The sequence below is a fragment of the Molothrus ater genome, chromosome 3 (assembly GCF_012460135.2).
Source record: "Molothrus ater isolate BHLD 08-10-18 breed brown headed cowbird chromosome 3, BPBGC_Mater_1.1, whole genome shotgun sequence".
In the NCBI taxonomy this organism is placed as follows: Eukaryota; Metazoa; Chordata; class Aves; order Passeriformes; family Icteridae; genus Molothrus; species Molothrus ater.
In genome coordinates this window covers 5,049,788-5,068,795 of record NC_050480.2, presented here as the reverse complement: position 1 = coordinate 5,068,795, position 19,008 = coordinate 5,049,788, and the positions used below count along the sequence as shown (strand labels likewise).

General features: G+C 51.2%; 2 protein-coding genes across 2 annotated transcripts in view; one reads left to right on the top strand and one right to left on the bottom strand.

Annotated features, from left to right (window-relative positions):
• XRN2 (5'-3' exoribonuclease 2) overlaps positions 1–15,263 on the top strand; it is a 32,983-nt gene extending 17,720 nt beyond the window's left edge. Inside the window, exons 24-30 of the mRNA XM_036380677.1 lie at positions 1,030–1,086; positions 1,663–1,731; positions 1,831–1,965; positions 2,828–2,955; positions 7,191–7,251; positions 11,230–11,368; positions 14,496–15,263. Coding sequence (XP_036236570.1) covers positions 1,030–1,086; positions 1,663–1,731; positions 1,831–1,965; positions 2,828–2,955; positions 7,191–7,251; positions 11,230–11,368; positions 14,496–14,558 — 652 coding nt within the window. The 3' untranslated portion in view covers positions 14,559–15,263. The remainder of the gene's footprint in view (positions 1–1,029; positions 1,087–1,662; positions 1,732–1,830; positions 1,966–2,827; positions 2,956–7,190; positions 7,252–11,229; positions 11,369–14,495) is intronic.
• Positions 15,264–16,736: 1,473 nt separating this feature from the next.
• NKX2-4 (NK2 homeobox 4) lies at positions 16,737–18,835 on the bottom strand. The gene is made up of 2 exons (XM_036380747.1): positions 18,451–18,835; positions 16,737–18,333 (listed from the first exon to the last, which is right to left on the bottom strand). The coding sequence occupies exons 1-2, from the start codon at positions 18,830–18,832 to the stop codon at positions 17,666–17,668; spliced, it is 1,050 nt and encodes a 349-aa protein (XP_036236640.1). The 5' UTR covers positions 18,833–18,835; the 3' UTR covers positions 16,737–17,665.
• Positions 18,836–19,008: the final 173 nt, after the last annotated feature.

Here is a 19,008-nt window from a genome sequence, read left to right as displayed (position 1 = left end):
CCACAAGTGTGTAGGTCTGAGGGTTCTGAGCAGGCCTGTGTTACCTCCAGCTCAGTGAAATTTGCATTCTATGGGCCCATTTTTTAACCTCTCAACTTGGCTTTTAAAGCAGCCTCAGATATCTTTAAAATGCTCTAATGCATTTGTTTATTTGCTGAGAAGCTTTGTTTGTTTGTCATTTTGCCTGTGGAAGGCTGATTTTTATGTGTTTAGTTATTGTTTTATGAGGAAACAAGGCCTGGGTAATAAAAAGGGTAGTGCTCAGTGGCCTGGTTCAGTAGGGACATGTTTTGGCTTCTCTGCCTTTGTGTGGATGTTAATGTGGGCTGCTGTGATATCCCATTAGTGTACATTGCCTAAAAACCCCAAAACTCTGCTTTTGATATGCTCATCTGCATTACATCAGAGAAAAATCCAGGTAGTGATAGCTTAGATATATTTTGGCTTAGATGTATTTTGGCTTTTTCCATTTAGTCTGCAGCACTAAAATCAAGGCTGTTCCCAGCTACACAAACTAAGAATGTTTATACTTTTAGTTTTCTTGAGAGTGCATCCAGTCTGAGGAATGATCAGTGTAATCTTCTCCTTGTAGGATGCACACTCATTTCTCTGACTGTGCTCAGAGATACAAGCAGGTGTTCAGTGCCTCGTTTGCATTAAGTGCACAAACACCAGCTTGGTTGGACAGAAAATGTACCTCTGATCACTCTAATAGACATTTCTCCATTCTTGTCATGGTTGAGAAGAATATCACCAAGTTAGAGTTGTTCTTGGACAGAACAGGACCAAAAAAACCTCCTCCAGCCTTGATTTCCCTAGACAGACCCTAGAGAATCCCCACACATCTGCTGCAAAAGAGGTGACATTAAGAAATAAGGATTCAGTCACTCCAGTGCTTAGAGAAGTACTTGGTTTAGGGGAAGGGCAAGTTAACTTTGAAATAAATGCTTTGCAGGCTTAGTTGGCAGAGCAGCAGATGGTGAGCAATGTGTTTGGTGGTGTTTTGACAGAGGTTTTTCTCTTCACCAGGGTGGTGCAGTCTCCTGTTCCCATGCTCCGGGATCTGACACAGAACTCTGCAGTCAGGTCAGTAAACTGTGGGCTTCCATGCAAGGGTGTGCAAAGTGCAGCACCCAAAACACTGAAAATCACCTGTGATCTATGTCATTTTTACCTCCAGAGAGGCACAGCTTGGTTCAACCAGAGCAACAGCTGTGCAGAGAAGTATATAATGCTGAGTTACACTTTGTCAGGGCACTGTAGGAAGGATGTCCTAAATGAGGATGTAGTTCCTGTGAGTGATCAGCTAAAGGAAGGGTTTGGCTTTTCCATCTGCCACTGTCAGGAGGTCGGAATTGTTTCTGTGCTGCTCCCTGTTTCTCTGTCACAAGGATTTTTCCTCCTGTCTTTGGAGGTGCTATGTGCAGTCAGGGCATTGCTCTTCAGGCTGTGTCACTCAGGCTGAATTTTGCAGGGAGCCATTATTCTCTTTCCTTGTAGCCTCATTCTTTCTTGGTTCTGGAAAACATGAATTCCAGTTGGAAGAGTGAGATTATTCTGTTTATCTGTCTGCTTTTAGCTTTCTCAGTCATAAAGCAGTGACTGCTATTTCACTTTGTCTCCATTATGCAACGAACCTAATCCTCAAATACTTTCTTCCAGCATCTCATTCAAAGATCCACAATTTGCTGAAGACTTTGTTTTCAAGGCCACAGTGTTACCTGGGGCAAAGTAAGTGTCAGCTGTCAGCTTGCAAATCATTCAATTCTGATTTATCCATCTGAGGTATTTGCTCTGACAAGTACTTATGGAACTATTCTTATTGTTCAGGAAACCTGCTCCAGTTCTGAAGCCAGGAGATTGGGAAAAAACCAACAATGATGGCAGGCCTTGGAGACCACAGCTTGGTTTTAACAGGGACAGGAAACCAGTGCATTTGGACCAGTCAGCGTTCAGAACCTTGGGGTAAGGCTGTGGGGTTACTGCTGCCTTGCTGGGGTGACTGACCTCTTTTTCCCTTTTTAAATTAAAAAAAAAGAAAGGGGTGGGCATGGAGTGTCCAAGCTTAGGTGCTGGTCTTCCATGTTGGATGCCTCAGCGTGTGATACTTAAATTCAATATTGCTGAAAACTGAACATTACATCGATTTTGCAGTAAAGCCTTGTTTGCTTTTTGATTTTTTTTTCCCCCTCCTAGACAGTTCTAAGTAATTTTCCTGCTGTTTGGGGTTTTTTAAAACTTGTTTGGTGGAAGCTTGTTTGTAGGTACAATGAGAATATTATGCACAAGTGATAATTAAGATTGCTAATGAAGACAGGAATGTCTTTTAAGCTTTTATAAACAAAAATGCTTTAAAAATTAAATGGGTTTCCATATTGGGGAGTGCAAGAAGCCATGCATTTATCAGAGCCAGAGAAGAGAATGTTTTAAAGGAGACTGGCAAATAAAGTTGGACTCTGGAGTGTCTCCTTAGGAAGAGAAAATACCTTCTTCATCTTACGGCTCTGGGGGAGCTGCAAGAAGGAAAAGCACTCCCTTTTAGGAAGGAAAAGCAGAGCTGTCCTGTGCTGCCCTTGAGAACCCTTTTGCATGTCACAGTCACAATAAAAAGCGCAGCTGTGCCATTGGAAACCTGAGCATTTCCCTGGCAGCAGCCCCTCAGGCCGGTGTGTGTGTGTCGGGATGTGCCTGGGCCCCGCTCCACCAGTGCATCCCTGGCCCAGAGGAAAGAGAGGGGGCTTGGGATGGGCTGGGAGGCAGCTGTGCTGGGAGATGGAGCCCAGCACAGCATCCTGACCTGCTGCCTTGCCATTTCTTCCCATAACAGGCACACAATGCCAAGGGACAGGGGCATGCCAGGGATGTACCCCAACGCTGTGCCGCTCGGAGCCTACGGCAGCCCCTACGCCAGGCCCCTCATGGGCAGCCAGCAGCAGATCCCCAAACTGCTGTCAAGTAAGTGCCCTCTGCTTCCTGCTTCTCACAGCTGGGTTGGTCTAAACATCATCTCTCTCCATCTATTTCACCTACTTATCTGTGCTTAAATACAATCTGGAAAGAAGAATGTGGGGAATGGGAAGGCAGAACTAGCAGACAGACATACAAATTCATCTCCAAAAAGAGAATATTTATGTGGTTTTTGGGAGCCCAGCGGTCCCTGTGCTGCTGTTCCTGCTGAGTCCTGATGTGTTGTGGGAAATGCTCCAATGTGCTCTGTCTGTCCCACATCCCTGGACCTGGTCCTGCCAATGAGGTGCTCCCAAGCTCTCATCTTCATGGCACCCAAGCCCCTTGTGCTGAACAGGCAGCACTCTGCAGGCAAATACCCCCCAGTGCCATAAACTGGTTCAAACTGAGGAGGCTTGGAGCCACTGCTAGAGGAGAAATCCCAGTCCATCTGTTGGCCTTGGAAAACTGTCTGGTGGCTTTCTTTGATGTGGGCTTCCCTCCCCCTCAGAGCACCACAGCCATCCCCAGTCACTGTTCTGCAGGTGTGCCTGGCAAACCTCAGAGCAATTGGTTGGGCTTTTCTTCCCTCCTCCCTGTGCTGCTTTTTCCACGAGGCAGAGGTTGCTGTGCTGCTGTTGTGTGGAGCAGCAGGGAGAGGAGCCAGGTGGAGCTGCCTTGTGGAGGCTCCTTCACCGTGCGGGGTCGTGTGCCAGCCGCGCTCTCCGGAGCCACTTCCTGGCACTCTGCTTTCATGGGACACCGCAGTGCAGCACGCTGCAAACGTGTCCTCTGGCACTTCACTGGGTGGTGTTGTTCCTCCTCTTCTGCTAAAGCTGTCCTAGGAGATTAGACTTAGACTCTAATTAGCTCCTCATTTGCGCTGACCGCAGCGTCAGGTCTTTGCAACGGATTGCAGCAGTGATTGACTTGGAGTTTGGAGATTGTTTCTTTCAGTGCCTTGTTATTTGGGGCCTGAGGACAGCTCATGTCCATGAGGAGGATGGAGCAAACAGCCTGAGGGCTGTGTTGCTCCCTAGAACCATTCCCAAAACCCATCATGCTGCCTGGCTGGAGGGTCAGGCCCCAGCCTGACCCACCTGGGACTGTCAATGCCAAGTGAACCACGTGTGCCTTAGCTCCTCTTCTACCAGATAGAGTCAGACTTGCTTAAACCCTTGTTAGAAGAACACCTCCAGGTGGCATAACCCTGGATTTCTGCTGGGATCAGCCTTTTGGATGTTCACCTGCCCAGAGATCATGACACATCCTGGATTACGGATTGTGTGGGTCTGGTGCTGAGCAGACCTGTGAAGATGAGGAGTGTCAGCAGCTCCCCAAACCCCACTGCAGTGAGGCTCTTGCTGAATAGGAGCAGTCTGCCTGCACAGTGTGGCTGGGAATTCATGAGTACTTGGGCCAATTCCCCCCAACAATGTTCTGCCTGGAATCCCCAGAGATGTTCCTAGATCTGGCAGGATCACAGCATCTTCCCTTTTGCAGTCACCTCTTCAGTCCCCGAGTATCCTCATCAAAGCACTGGTACCTTCAGCTGGAAGATCAAATCAGGAGAAATGGGAAGGCCTCTTGGATGACACAAGGTTCTCTCCAGTGTGCAAGTTGTGTTCATCAGCTCTACAGTTGTCAGAGAACTGCAGTTGTGCTGGGAGGCACCTGGAGCCCACACATCCCTGAAAACCCACAGCTGATGTGGTCAAAACCCCCCCATTCAGTGGGACTGATGCAGAGGAACTTTCCACTTGGTGTGTGGTGTTTTCGTGCACATGCTGCAGTAAAATCAGCCTCCAGAAGGGCGATGCGGTCAAGCCAGGAGCCAGCTCCTCCTCCAGAGCCTGGGGGCTGGGGGTGTTCCTCACCAGTGCTCCCTGATTTGCCTTGGATGTGCCAATTTTCAGCTGATGAATAATTGTCTGTGCTGATAACTTGGGGAGTCAAGTGCAGGGTGGCAGCGCTCTGGGAATGGCAGGTTTGGCTCCTGCAGAGCAGGACACCTGATTTATGACTTGTGTGGCAGGCAGTAAACTTGTCAATTAGCTGCCTTGGAAAAGTGATTTTGATTAGTGCAATCAGTAAACACAAAATCTTCTCTTTGATTGCCACCCTGATTAGATAAATTGTTACTTGAGGAGCTGCTAGACAAGGCAGTTTCTTTGGCCTTATAGCTCTGGGAAATGCCTAAGTTTTGCAGGCTAAAGAAAATATTAAGTGTCATTCCTTCTCCCATTCTGTACCTTTCTGAAGTGCAATTCACTGCTCCAGACTCTCTCCCTCCAAGGTTGTTCTGTCAGCCATACCAATGAATAGGGGGGCTTTAAATGTTTTGATGATGATTTCATTGAAGTCTTGCTTAAACTGAGCTGCAGAAAGGTTTGGTTACAGCAGGAGATTTGGGTCCTTGCTCACATGGAGAGAAAGGGTCTGGAAACAAGATCTTGCCTGTATTTCTTTGCTGCTGCTGGCTATGAAACTTGAAAGTTACCAGAAACAGTGTCATTTTAGGATATTTTTGATTGAAAGTTGTGCCACTCAGGGGCTGTCCAAAACTTTTAAAAATGCTTTAAGCTCCAGTTGAAAAACTGCTCATTTTCTCCTAAAGCAGCGTTGTGGATTCCGTTGCCCTCCCCTTGTATTCCAAAATAAACATGGCTTTGTGTGGGTGCAGCCTGTTCAGGCCTGGAAAAGCCCTTGAGATTCCCAGGCTGATCAGCAGGGAAGTGCCACTTCCCTACCCTCAGTCCTGGTCTGCTTCAGGCTGGAAATTGGCTGGAAAAGAGGAGCTGAGGAGCATCGGTTGGTAGCTCTGTGTGTGTCTGGGGGTGTAAAACCAGGCTCATATCCTGGTTGATGTAGTTGTGTGTATAGGTGTAAAGCTGAATAAATAACCCTGCATGGGGGATAAATGAAGAATTATGGGCTGGATTGGCTTTGCCCAGCAGGCTCCTGGAAAGAGCAGCGCTGCTGGGGCTGGGAATTTATTTGGTGTTCTCTTCGCTGGGGCTGGGACAGACAATCCAGCCAGAGCTAGGAGAGAGGCACAGACTTATTTATTCTATGTTTCCCCCTTCCCCTTTCCAGGGGAGGCCAGGCTTCCATGTCCTGGCCCCTGGCAGCACGGCAGGGTGTCCGTGTGCCGGCCATTATCCAGCTGCTGGAACCAGCTGTTGGAATTAGGTCACACTTGAAGGCCATTGAAAGCCATCAAAGGTGTCAGTGAAACTGGAGCTTTTGATTGACGCTGGCCCCGAGTGCTGGGGGCTGCCTGGGTGCTATTGAGGAGCTGCTGCTTTTATCCTGTTTGCTGACCAGGTTATTTAGAAGGACAACAAGCGTTTAATTGCGGGCCCTGTTAAAGCAGCGTTGCTCCTGCCTGGCCTTTGTTTGTGCCACCCAAACCAGCCCTGCACAATGGGTGAGTGGGTGGTCTCCTGCACGCCAGCACTGGGGCTCCGGCCAAGGTTTTACCCAAAAAGGCTTAATTCAGTCTGATTCCATTATCTGAGACATCATTAATAGGTTTTTATTAGTGTATTATCACTGCCTGCAGTAACTTTTAAATGTACCTTTAGTATCTTTAGTGATAATGTATTTATATTTTGTTTTAATGAATACTTTACCCTTTGTATCCTAAATATAGCTATATTTACCTAAACATGAATAAAACAGAATCATCCACTTTATTCCATGCTCTGGCCATTGTTATAGTTGCCTGTATGGAATAACTTAGCCCAGTCACAGGAAAACTGGCCCATATTTTGACTTTATTGGTCACAAACATGGTGTGTTGTGGTAACACAGTGGTGGGAGTGTATTTGAGTGCCTGTATTTTTTATACAGTAATGAATGTACTGGTAAGATACATGAATATTAAACTGAGTTGTTAGGGTGACAGACGAGGTTTTGCATCTTCAAAAATTCAAGAGGAGACACCTGCGAAGCATCTGAGCACTAACCAACGCCAGCTCTAGCAATTAAAATTCATAAATCTCTATTATGAAGCTTATTGGGTGTGCTAGAGCCAAAAAAGTTGCTTTTGCTCCGTTGACAGCAGGACTCTGTCCAAGCCAGCAGCAGGAAGCCATGACTTGGAGTGTGTTTGTGGCACATCCAGCCTGAGCTTTCCTGCCTGGCTTCTCAAAAGCATCTCTGGGGCACGCAGAGGAGTGAGCGTGGCTCATGAGTTGTTCTTGCTCTCTCTTATTTTGCCATCTCATTTTGCCCTCCAGATCTTCGGCCCCAGGAGTCCTGGAGAGGTCCCACACCCTTGTTCCAGCAGACACCACAAAGGTAAGGCAGGAGGGATGTGAAACGTGCCCAGGAGGGTGGACTGGGTTCTGCCAGCCTTCCCTATGTTTGGTTTTCCCTTCTCTGTTTGCAGTATTGTGGTTTGAAATTGTGGAAATGATGCTGTGCAGCAGGTTTTTTTGAGTTAATTAATGTCCATGATTTATTGATGTTTTGAGAGCCCACTACGTGGTGTTCATCCTTTAAAAGGCTCGAGTACTTTGTATTAAAAAAAAGGAGGGAAAAACACTTTCCATTAAAACTCAGGCTTCAAAATTAACTTTACTGTTGGTGCTTTGGTACCGTTCTTGGTTCTTTGGCCTTTATCTTATTGAAGCTTTTGAGATACTATGAAATTGAACACAGAGAGCTTAAAACTGCATTAGATTTTGGACAGGCTAAACAAATTTCTTTTTAGGAGGGCTGTGGAGCTTAATGAGGCATAACTAATGGTGTTCCACTTTTATCATTCCTGTGCCACAGCCGCAGCATTAGCACAGACCAGCCATTGATTCTTGCTACAAACCTCTTGAAGTCCTAATCAGCTTCTTTGGTACAAGTTTTTCAGGCCTGACAAGCCCATTGTAGGGCAGTGTCACTGTAGGTCAGTAGTTATTAGTTGCCACTGAAAACAGTTTCTTTAACTACTTAAGGCTGAACTGAATTAAATGCAGAAGGGACTCAGGGAAGGATTATGGAATCTGCAGCCCAATAAGTGCCATCGAATAGAAGGAATGTGACATGGTTTGATAATCAGGGATGTTTTACATGCATCCCCTCATTGATGGCTTGTGTGTCCTCCGGTGGGGTGGGCTCAATAAGCCCAGGCTACCTGTGTCAGCTATGAATAATGACATTTATTTATGCTTATGGAGGAGGGAGAGAAGTTTCTGCTCCAACACCCAGCTTTTTTTCCCCCTGGGTTTATTTGCAAATGTTTCACCATTGAAAATATGGGCTTTGGGGGAATTTATTGAGCTCTCCACAGTCACTTTCCATGGCAACCATTTTGATCCCCACTGAAGTAAGCCTGGCTCCCTTGTCCTGTGCCTCATCTGTGTGGAATATTGCAAGGCAAGATTCATTCATAATGCAAACTTTAATACTGCTTGGGCCATGGGAGTTGCCACTCCCACCCCTTAATTAAATCCAATTTATATACTTTTATTTTTGAAGGACTGCTGCAGGTCTGTCACTTGTCACTGCCTTCCCTTTGTTACACTGTGCAGGGTTTTTGAAAAGCTCTGCCAGCGCTGAGGATAAGTAGTTTTGCCGTGTTCTTGGAAGGTTTTTGGATTTGGGAAGCAGATCAAACATGCTTAGAGCTGGTGTTGAGTTGCTGCACAGAGACTTAAGCAAAGGTTAAACACAGAGACACTTGGTACAGGAAAAAGCATCTGAACCTGTTGAAGGCATTTTGAGTTTCCTATTCTTTCCCTGGGAGCTGCTGGCTCCCCAAACTCCCGCCCCTCTTGCTGCTGCAGCTCTCCAGGAGCAATAGGTGCCATGGGGGAGAGGAGCCAGGGATTTCTGCTCAGGGAGGGCAGGAGCTGAGGGAGAGGCCAGCCCTGTGGGATGGAGTGGGTGGGCAGGAGGCTGGGATATCCTGGATTCACCACTCTGACTAAGGGATAAGCAAGGAGCCCTGTCCCTGCCAGCTGTGCTATTTCAGGCGTGGAATGGTGCAGCAGGGGCTAAACTGGCTCTTCCTTTTCAGGCCTGGGGTGAAAAACCAGGAGTGTAAAGCTGCTGCTCCATAATCCACCTATTCCTGTCTCCTGTGCAGGGTTTCTTGCTTTTAAACCTAGTGGTGCACCTTGGTGTGCAGCAGGGAAACTGAATTTTGGGATCCCTCTCCCCTGTCCTGACATTCCTGGGCACTGCAGAGGTCCTTTCCATGCTCTTGAGCCAGTCCAGAGTTTATTGAGAGACATTTGCTACCTGGCTGATGGAAATGTGTCATCTGGTTGAACAGATCTTTTTTTCTTAACCTATTCACAGAAATAATTTCCAAAGTGGCTGGGGTGTGAAAACAGGAATGTTTTCCTGCATAAATTCTCCTGAATTTAGTTGACCTGGCTGAATGTGTTTGAGTTGATGTAACTCTGGATAGTGCCTATGTGAGCTCCTGGGGTATTCCAATTGGCACAGTTCTTTTTTTGGTTACAGCTTTGCTGTGTACAGATCTCCACCCTCAGGTGATTTAGATCACCAACCAGTGCCCAGCAAAGCAGTGATGGTAGTGGTGTTGTGTTTAATTTGTTAAATATCTCAACTTTTCACTAAATAGCACTTTAAAAGTTTAAACTCTGTGCCAAATAAAAATTAATGTCAAAAGAAATTTGTGTCAAACTTCCCCATTCCAGGCATGGAGCAAGAGCTGGCCTCTGAGCCTCAGTCATTTTTATCACCAGCACTTATTGTAGAGGCAGAATGATTGTTAATGAAAGCCCCAGAGCTGGGGCTGTATAGGTAATTCTCTGCAGCTTTCCTTATGGCTGGGCAGTGCACTTTTCCTGGAGAGTCTGCTGTTTTCTAGGAATCATGAGGGGAAAAAACTTAGTACTCAAAATACTAAATCCAGAGAAGCTATCATGAACAAAGGATGAACTTAAAATGTTGATTTTGAGAGTTTAGTTCCCACAAATGTAAAGTGCTCTTAGCTTTAACTACAGCATGGCTCCTTCTGAGGGGTGGCATGTAGTGCAGCAGGTAAACCTGGGATGCAGAGCCTCTGTTCTTTGCTGTCCCCATCCCAAACCTGGGATGCAGAGCCTCTGTCCTTTGCTGTCCCCATCCCAAACCTGGGATGCAGAGCCTCTGTCCTTTGCTGTCCCCATCCCAAACCTGGGATGCAGAGCCTCTGCTGTCCCCATCCCAAACCTGGGATGCAGAGCCTCTGTCCTTTGCTGTCCCCATCCCAAACCTGGGATGCAGAGCCTCTGCTCTCTGCTGTCCCCATCCCAAACTTGGGATGCAGAGCCTCTGCTCTCTGCTGTCCCTGTCTCCCTCCAGGCTGGCCCTGCTCTGCTCAGCCAAGTCCCTCTTCAGCAGGGGTCAGGAAGGATTAACTGTCTCCACTCTCCATGTTTTTCCCTCACAACATCATATTGTCCTGCAGGACCCACCTGCTCTGAATCCTTTAAGGAATTGTCCCTCAGCCGTGCTCAGCTGTAACAACCAGATCACGGCTGTAGCATTTCCCTAAATATTTTGAATCAAACAATATTGGACGTGTTCTACCTGTTGCTTTCTAATTATCATGTCAGAATGGGTACTTGAAGGAAATGAAAACATTTCTTGCTGTGGGTAATCCGGGATGGCAAACTGGGCCATAATGGATGTGGGATCTGCGTTCCCATATAAACTGTACACCAAATGTCAGTCAGCCCGTGCCAATTAGTGCTTATGTTGCTAGGTCACCGTGGTCAATTGAAAACGGCATCAATAGAACTTGAAAAGGTTTCTTCCCGATCAGACCTCCTGACATATTGAGCAGAATAATGGATGGGAAAAAGCAGCCAAGGCCCCTACCCTAGATTCCGAATGCTCGCCGTAAGAATTCATTTGCAACCTGCAATTAACTGGGAAGAATGGGCTCCCAGAAAGAGTCTGGGCGTTCAAAGAAAGCCCCTGGCTCCCATGTGGCACATGTTTACTCCTGGGGTGCTGGGGAGCCTTTGGGAGCAGCAAATCTGCCCCTGCAATAAGAGGTGCACGGAGGCCTTCCAGGGAATTGGAAAAATCTGCTGCGTGCAGCCGAGTTTGCCGCTCGTGGCAGCGCAGCTTCCAAGCTGTGCCGAAGGAAGAGGTCGGCAAAGCGGCCTTTAGGGAGGATTTGGGAAGATGCTCCCTGCTCCTGGCTTCTCACTAGCACTGGGCTGTCCGTGCTCAGCTCAGAGACAAAGCCAGGAGTGGGTCTATGCTGTGGGACACTCTGCAGGAGCCCAGTTCCCACTGCAGAGTTCTCTCCTTGCGCAGAACCGCCGGAGCTGCTCCTCTCCTCGCCTGGAACCGCGTGATGCAGTCCCCAAACCAGTTCCAGCCAGCCCAGTACCAGGGCATGGGGCCCATGGGATACCCCCAGAGACCCGAGGACCGCATGGACAGGGGCAGACAGGTAGGAAAGAGGGGCCCCACGTGATGCGCTGTGCTCCCCTCCCAGCCAAGGCTTCCCCCTGCTTGGGCTGTGGAGAGGGAGCGTGGCATGGGCAGGTATTGCTGAGCTGGATTTAGTGTCACTGTGTCACCACACACAGGTGGGTGACTGCCCAGCCTTGGCCAGCCCTGGCACAAGGCCTCTGCTGGGACTACACCACCAGTGTCCATGACATGGTCACTCTCCTCCTGCAGCCTGAGGCAAGCATTCCCACCAGCCTTCCTCTTCCACAAGGAAATCTGCCCACTGGACCTTTTGGGTTCTCCCCAGCATGTTGAAAATGTAGATTCTTACACCTTCCTGAATTTTTTATTGGCTTTCTCTGAGCTGAAAAACTGCTTAATGCAAATGCTGGGTTCTCCTAGCCAGAGGAATAAACATGTGGAAATAGCTCTCTGCAGTTAAAAGGAAACAAGCAATTGTGAGGGGAGAACTTCATCCAAAATTGCAGGTGACTTGGTCAGCAGTTCAAGAAAATGCCACAGAGTGAAAATGCTGCTTGAAAGTAGCAGGTGACTCTGCTTAGGGAATTTTTTTGGGGGTGTGATCCCAGTAAAACATGATCTGCATATTGTACCAGAACTCTGGGTATTTACACTGCTAAACACTAATTTAAAATAAATTTTGGATATCTAGGTTGAACTCCTAGCTCTACTGCTGTTTATGGAAGTGAGAACTGTGGGAAGACCAGTCCCAGGGAGGAGGAGGTGACAGCCCCATTGCCCTGTCCTTTATGTGGAAATTAAGGCACAAACTGTTGGAAATGTGCCTTCTGCTGGGGCTTGATTCAGCTCAGGACAAGTCACTTTTTAGTCACTCCTAGTTTTAATGTTCTTCCTCTCAGCCTGCTCACCTGCCCAGTACCCAGATGTGTGTTACGTGGCACAGCATCAGTACAAACCCTGCCAGCACTGATTGTGACTGGAGGCAGAACTCAACAACATGGGTCATAATCACAGGGAAATAATGGGGCCTGAACCTTGACCCAAACAGTGGAGCTCTAAAATACATTTTAAATTTGGATGACGTGCATTGATAGGATCAGATTTCAGAAATCTTTTGTTTTGTGCCACACAGGTTTACCCAGAGGAATAAATCCCTGATTGCACTAATCCATAGCAGGGGCTGCTGTGCTCCTGGGGGAAAATTGGGGCAGGATCTTTGTGCTGCTGGAGTCTGGGCAGGGTTTAATTAGTCTGGCAAATGGACTCCTGGAAAAGTCTGTATGCCATGGCACACCCTGCTCTGCCCTTCATCCCAGGCAGGCTACACCTATAAAGGAATCTGTGCTTGGAGCACTTCATTCCCAGCCTTAAATTGTGGCGCCCAACAGCTGGAATTGTGAGGGGGAGCAGGAATGGTTTCCCAGCAGGGTTTGCAGTGGGGGCCCAGGGAGGGTATCCCTGTTAATTCCCACTTTGGAGCCCTGTGGACATCCACAGCCTGGGTAAAGATGTGGTCTTGCCCAGAACAGAATTCCACTGGTGCTGGCATGGACCCACCTGTGGGTGCAGGAAACATTTAACCCAGCAGTGACAAACCTTTTTTAATTTTTATTCACATACATGATGAGTTCATGATTAAACACAAATCTTTTAGCTCCAGTGATTTTTTTTTCCTTAAAAAAATCCCTTTGCAGTTGTGCTGCAACTGATTATCTGCTTTTAATTTTTTTTTTTTCTTTTTTTCTGTTCTTGTTATTTTTAAATGAACTTTCAGATGTCATTATTTCTTCGAGGCTGAAGTGAAATGAGAAAGTACCTGAAAGGGTTTAGGGTGCCAGCCTAATCATTGAATCCGGCCTTGCTGCCTGAAAATTTCAAAGCTTTAAAGCCTTGAAAAGGGATTCAAGTGGAAGTGGTGACACGTAGCAGCATAAATAATTATCTTTGGGCCCTTTCACCTCTGAATTCTTTTTTTACAGCGTACAGAACATGGTCTGAAGAGGTTAATAAACGCGCTGCCGCAGAGTGCTTACAAAATTAATGCAGCTGCCATGGATCTGGGGGGCTCCCTGGGAGTGGGGCTTTGCTGCCTTCCAGCTCTCCCAGAGAAGCAAAGAATGAGCTTGCTGGGGTGGTGCAGGTGTTGGGCAGTTTTATTCCAGCCCGGAGCAGCGCACAACGGAGCGTCCACCACATCCGCGGCTGCTGCAGCACTCCCAGGCCTCCGCTTTGTCCTTCCCTGCTGATGGTTTGGAAGGGTTTTTTAAGGGATGTAGCCAACTTGTTTCCTTTTTTAATTGAGTTTATCAAGCCTGGAAACAAACCCTCCCTGCATGGGCAAGGCTGCAGGAGCCTCCCTGGCAGGTCTGCTCGCCGGCTCCGCGGTTTTTATCCCAGCCACCGTGTGCTGTGACAGAGAGAGATTTCTCTTTTAAAGGAAGGAAGCCCCTTTTTCCCTCCACACCCAAAATCCTTGAGTAAAGAGCAAACCAAGGCTGTAGCTGGTGTTGGTGCATCACCTTTAATTAACTTGCTGGTCTCTGCAATGTACCAGGTTTGGAAATAATTTTAAATGCTTCATTGGGACTCTGTGAAAATTTCAAAGAGATTTTTCCCTTGGATACTTGATGTAGCAAATGCCTGAATTTAAGTACAAATATACATCTGATTTGGAGTAATTTCCAAAGTGAGATTTGGATCTCTTTGACCTCTTATTAAAGAGAACGAGTGCTGGAAGACACCTCTTCTGCAACAAATACAGCTTTCGTTTTTCCTTAAAATACTTTTGTGTAAAAATGCTGAGTGTGAGCTGCCCCATGTCTCTGGCTCCAGCATTTGTCCCTTTGCAGCAGAAGTGTCTCAGGTGGGAAGTCTCTTACCCACGGTGCTGGCTGGGGGTGGATTTATTTGGGATTCCAAAGCCTGTGCAGCGCAGCTCCGCTCTGCACCAGGCGATCCAGCCCCAGCCTGTGTTTTTGGGAGACTCCACAGCCGGATGAGGGATGCTCAGCCCTGCCCCTGGCACCTCTCTGAGCAGAGGATGTTTTGTCCCCGTTCCGTATGGCGCCTCCAGCTCACCCCACTTGTTTACTCGTGCTGCTAATCCCAAAAATAAATGCTTGCTTTTGTTTGTTTGTTTGCAGGCGTACGGCCCCGGGAGGCCCTACCCGCTCCCACATCCCGCAGGAAGGTACAGCTGGAATTAGCTCCTGCCTCCTGGGGGTTTTTTTAAACATGGAAAACGTCCGGGTTTTTTGCTTTTGTTCTTTTTTATTATTTGTGGGGCGAGGGAAAAAAAAAAAAAATGAAGTTGTTAAGGTTAAGCACCATCCCTGTAGTTTTTAAACGGATGCCTGTTTTAAATGTGCACATTTCTTACGGACCTGATGATGATTTTTTGGGAGGGACTGGGAAGAGCGGATTGCCGTCGGACGAGGTGGGAGTGCTGCGTTGTCCTCCATACATACCCAAGCTGTGCCGAGCGCTGCCCGCCCCTCTGAACTCCAAACATCCTCTACTCCACACACAAGAGCCTGAAAACAGACAAGGAGTTGGAAAGAATGCCCAGAAATGGGATTTTTATGGACTCTCGGGGCAGACCCAGCAGACAGCCGGTGGCACTGAGAGAGACACGGCCCTCGCTGCTCCTTGGCAGATGCTTCCTTCGGTTTCTCGGACTCTGAAGTAAAACATTTCAACTTTTTGGATGTGTGCCCGTTTCTGGCGTGGGTTTTGTCATGGCATAACCAGGCAGGGGCCGTGGGTTTGTCTGTTTGATACCTAATTTAAAACGGCTGCGAAGGGCAGGAATTCCATTCGTTTTTAGCACTCTTTCTAGGGATTTTCTGTGTGAGTGTACCAAATCAGTAAATATTTTTATTTGCTTTATAAAGTGGCTTTTGAAATTCTGAGCAGTGGCGTGTGGTTAATTTCCAGCCCCCTCCAGAGCCTGTTTGGATCTTTTACTTGTGTGCACACATTCCTGTTGATTTATTGGAAAATAATTCCACCCAACCTCTAGAATTTAAAATCTTTGAGTAATAATAAAAAAAAGAAAATTAGGAGAGCATCCAGTTCAGCTTTCCCTTTGGATTTTTCAATTAAATCCAGGTATTGTGTAAAGTTCCCAGCCCCGCACTCCTTGGTGCTCCCTTCTTTCCAAACATCCAGGTGTTAATCACCAGCAGCTGGGGGAAAAGCCCTGACAGCCCCCTTTAACTTGGAAGGAAGAAATCAACCTGGATTCATTATTTTCAAGTGATGGAAGGTGGAGCAGAATCCCTCATTGTGATGCAGCATTCCCGGGGTTGGGAGCTGCCAGCCCTCCCCAGGGCCTTCTCTCAAGGCCGGGAAAAGATTAGGGTGCTCAAAAAGAACCATTTTGCTTTTCCAGCAGGACAAAACCAGCTCTGAGGGTGAGTTTTCACGGGAATGGGCTGGAGGAAGGAGTGGGGTGGGTCGCCTACATTCCAAAGGTGGATGGACCCGCGTGCTGGTGGCTTTGTCCCTTGCTCCTATTTTTTGGGGCACAAAAAGTCTGGGTAAACATTTGGGGGGCTGCTGTGGGAAAGGCTCATCCCTGCAGGCTTCACTTTGCCCAGCCCTTCACCCCCTGCAGTGTGATCCCGAGTGGAGCCAGCCTGGGCCCTGGGAGCTGTGCTGCCGCCTTGGAGCAGCGCGCTGGCCTGGGGCTTCCTTTCCTCGGCTCAGATGCAGGGCTGGCATGCAGGACTGGGCCGGGGACCACCACCCTTCCTGGGGCTCTGCTGCAGTTCCCTGAGCCCCCAGCTGCTGGGGGGCCTGGGGGTCACCCTGGGACAGCATCCCCGTGCAGCTCCTCAGGCTGCTTTGCTGACAGGTTAATATTTTGTTTTCCCCACGCTGGAGCTGAGCCCGACATATCCCCTTGGATTTAACAGAGTTTGAGGGAGAAGCCACTCACCAGGCTGGGCTCAGTCCCACCCCAGACACTCTGGGCTGTTTCCCGTGGGACCCAGCAGGGAGAAATTCTCCCTCATGGAAAGGGGAGGGAGCCGGAGGGAAGAGGGTCTCCTTCCAGAAGAACGGTGAAGATTCCCTTCCCCTCCAGGCTCCTGCATAAGGCTTGGGGACGGGTCTGGGAGTGGGTCTGTGGTCTTGCAGAGGCCAAAATCCCGATTTTTCACCTCAGAATCATTCCTTTATGGCACAGCCGGGAGTGGAGCAGCCCCAGGTGCTGGGGAGCCCCACCGAGGCTGGGGTTCAGCGGGTCCCCCAAGAATGGGGGAGCCTGGCCAGAGGCGGGAGGGACGTGGAATTAAATCCTTAGCAGCCGACAGGGAGGCAGAAAAAAGGGGATTTTGAGGTTGTCCTTCAGTCCGTACACCGAGAAAGAAGCAGCCGAGTTGTGAGAACAAGGCTTCCTTTTATTGTTTAAAATAAAATTAAAATAAAAAATAAAAGAGAGAAAAATTGCCGGAAAGTCCCGAGGAGCGTTTCCCGACGTGCGGGATTTCCTCGGAAAGAGGCGCGGGGATAAACCCGGCTCCGGCGCCGCGCATCCTCCGGCCCCGGCTGCTGCGGGGTCCGATCCCGGCGGGAAGCGGGGTCCAGCCCCGGGAATCCCCGGGCTCTCCGTCACCTCCGCAGGGCTCCGAGCTCGTCGGGAGCTGAGCCAAGGGCCGGGGACTTGAGGCAGCTCCGCGGGACGCGCGCCCCGTCCACGCACGGGCATTCATTAACTGCGCGGTATTTAATAACAACAACGAGAAAAACGGGGTTTTCCCCTTAAATCCGAGCACCGGCGCTGCAGGGCTCTCCTGCCACGGCTCCCGCCTCAACTGAGCTGCGACCCAATTTACCTCGGACGGAGATAAGAACGGAATGGCACCGCTCCGGGGCACCCCCACGACATGAATTCGGCCGCGACGAGCAGCGCCTCGGAGGGTTTATCGCGGGACGCGCCGGGGCTCCCGGGCTGCGCTGCCGCCGGGACGAGGGGCCGGGCCGGAGCGGAGCCCCGCGCTGCCCCGGCCGCCCCCGCCCCGTCGGGAGGAGCTCTCGGCGGCCGGGACACGGAGGCGCGGACACGCGTGCACGCCGACACTCACACACATCCACACCGACTCGCACTCACGCAAGCACTTGGCGCTGCCGTCGGGGCCGTTTGTCCAAAACAGGAGAGACTTAAAAAAAAACTCGAAGGGAGGCCGGGAGGGGACCGGGGGTGGGGCGGCCGTCGGCGATCCCCGCGGGCACCGGGCAGGGCGGAGCGTCCGGTGCCGGAGGAGCGGGGCAGTCGGGGACACACACACACGGGACGCACCGATTATTATTACCACGTCCTGCCGTAGAGCAGGTTGGGGCTGACCATGCCGCCGTTGTAGTCGACGCCGGCCGAGTCCAGGGGGGCCAGGGGAGCCACGGGGCCGTGCAGCGCCGGCGGGCTGGGCGACAGCTCCTCCAGGTCGGCCGCCTGCCCCAGCGAGCCGGGGTGCGGGTGCGCAGCGGGCGCGGCGGCGGCGGGGGCCGCGGGGGCGGCCGGCCCGGGGCCCGGGGTGGCGTTGCCCGGCGGCGGGCAGGGTTTGCCGTCCTTCACCAGCACCGGCACGGCCACGCGGCGCGGCGAGGGCTGCTGGCACAGGCCGCCGCTGCCGCCGCCGCCGCCGCCACCGCCGCCGTCGGGGTGCAGCTGCTGGGCGGCCGCCTTGTCCTTGGCCTGGCGCTTCATCTTGTAGCGGTGGTTCTGGAACCAGATCTTCACCTGCGTGGGGGTCAGGTGGATCAGGCTGGCCAGGTGCTCCCGCTCGGGCGCCGACAGGTACTTCTGCTGCTTGAAGCGCCGCTCCAGCTCGTAGACCTGCGCCTGCGAGAAGAGCACCCTCCTCTTCCTCCGCGGCGCGGCGTGCAGCGGCACGATGGCCTTGGCGCCCTCGGCGATGCCGCTCAGGCCGCCCATGCCGGCCACGTTCATCCCCGCCGACGGGCCCATGAACCTGGAGACTGAGCGGGACGGCCTGCTCAACGCCCGCCCCGTCGGGGCCGCGGCTCCCCCCGCGCCCGGCCGCCCCCATCATCCTCCTCCTCCTCCTCCTCCGCGCCCCCCGCGCCCGCACTTACTGCTGGAGTAGCGGGGGTCGCCGCCGGGGCCGTACCAGCCGCCGCCCGCCGCCGCGCCACCCCGCATCCCCTCGGGGTAGGCGGGCAGCTCGCCCACGTTGCCCAGCCCGCCGTTGCAGTAGCCCCCGACGGCGCCGTGCGGGAACTGCGAGACGCCGTGGGGCATGTGATAGGCGGCCGCGCCCGCGGGGACGTGCTGCGGCACGGCGGCGGCGGCGGCGGCGGCGGCGGCGGGGGGCACGGACGCCTGGCGGTACGGCCCGAGGGGCGCGCCCAGCCCGCCCGCCCCGTCCATGCCGCCGAACTTCTTGTAGCTCTCCTCCATCGGGCTGAGGATGTCGGTGACCGAGAAGGGCGTCGTGTGCTTGGGGCTCAGCGACATGGCGCGGCGGGGCGGGACGCGACGGGGCGGGCCGGGCCGGGCGCTGCCGCCGGCACCGGCGAGCCGTCCGCGGCGGCGGCCACCAGCCCCGGGCGCCGGTAGCTCGCCGGTTCTTTTAGCCCGGCGCCGGGTTTACGCCAGACGCGGGGGGGCGGAGCGGCGGCGGGCGGCCCCGG

What these genes read in the sequence shown, in the direction of transcription:
- NKX2-4 (XM_036380747.1), bottom strand. Translation starts at nt 18,832, where the DNA reads ATGTCGCTGAGCCCCAAGCACACGACGCCCTTCTCGGTCACCGACATC. An exon ending in CGACCCCCGCTACTCCAGCA is followed by an intron (nt 18,334 to 18,450) that starts GTAAGTGCGGGC and finishes CGTCCCGCTCAG; the next exon opens with TCTCCAGGTTCATGGGCCCG.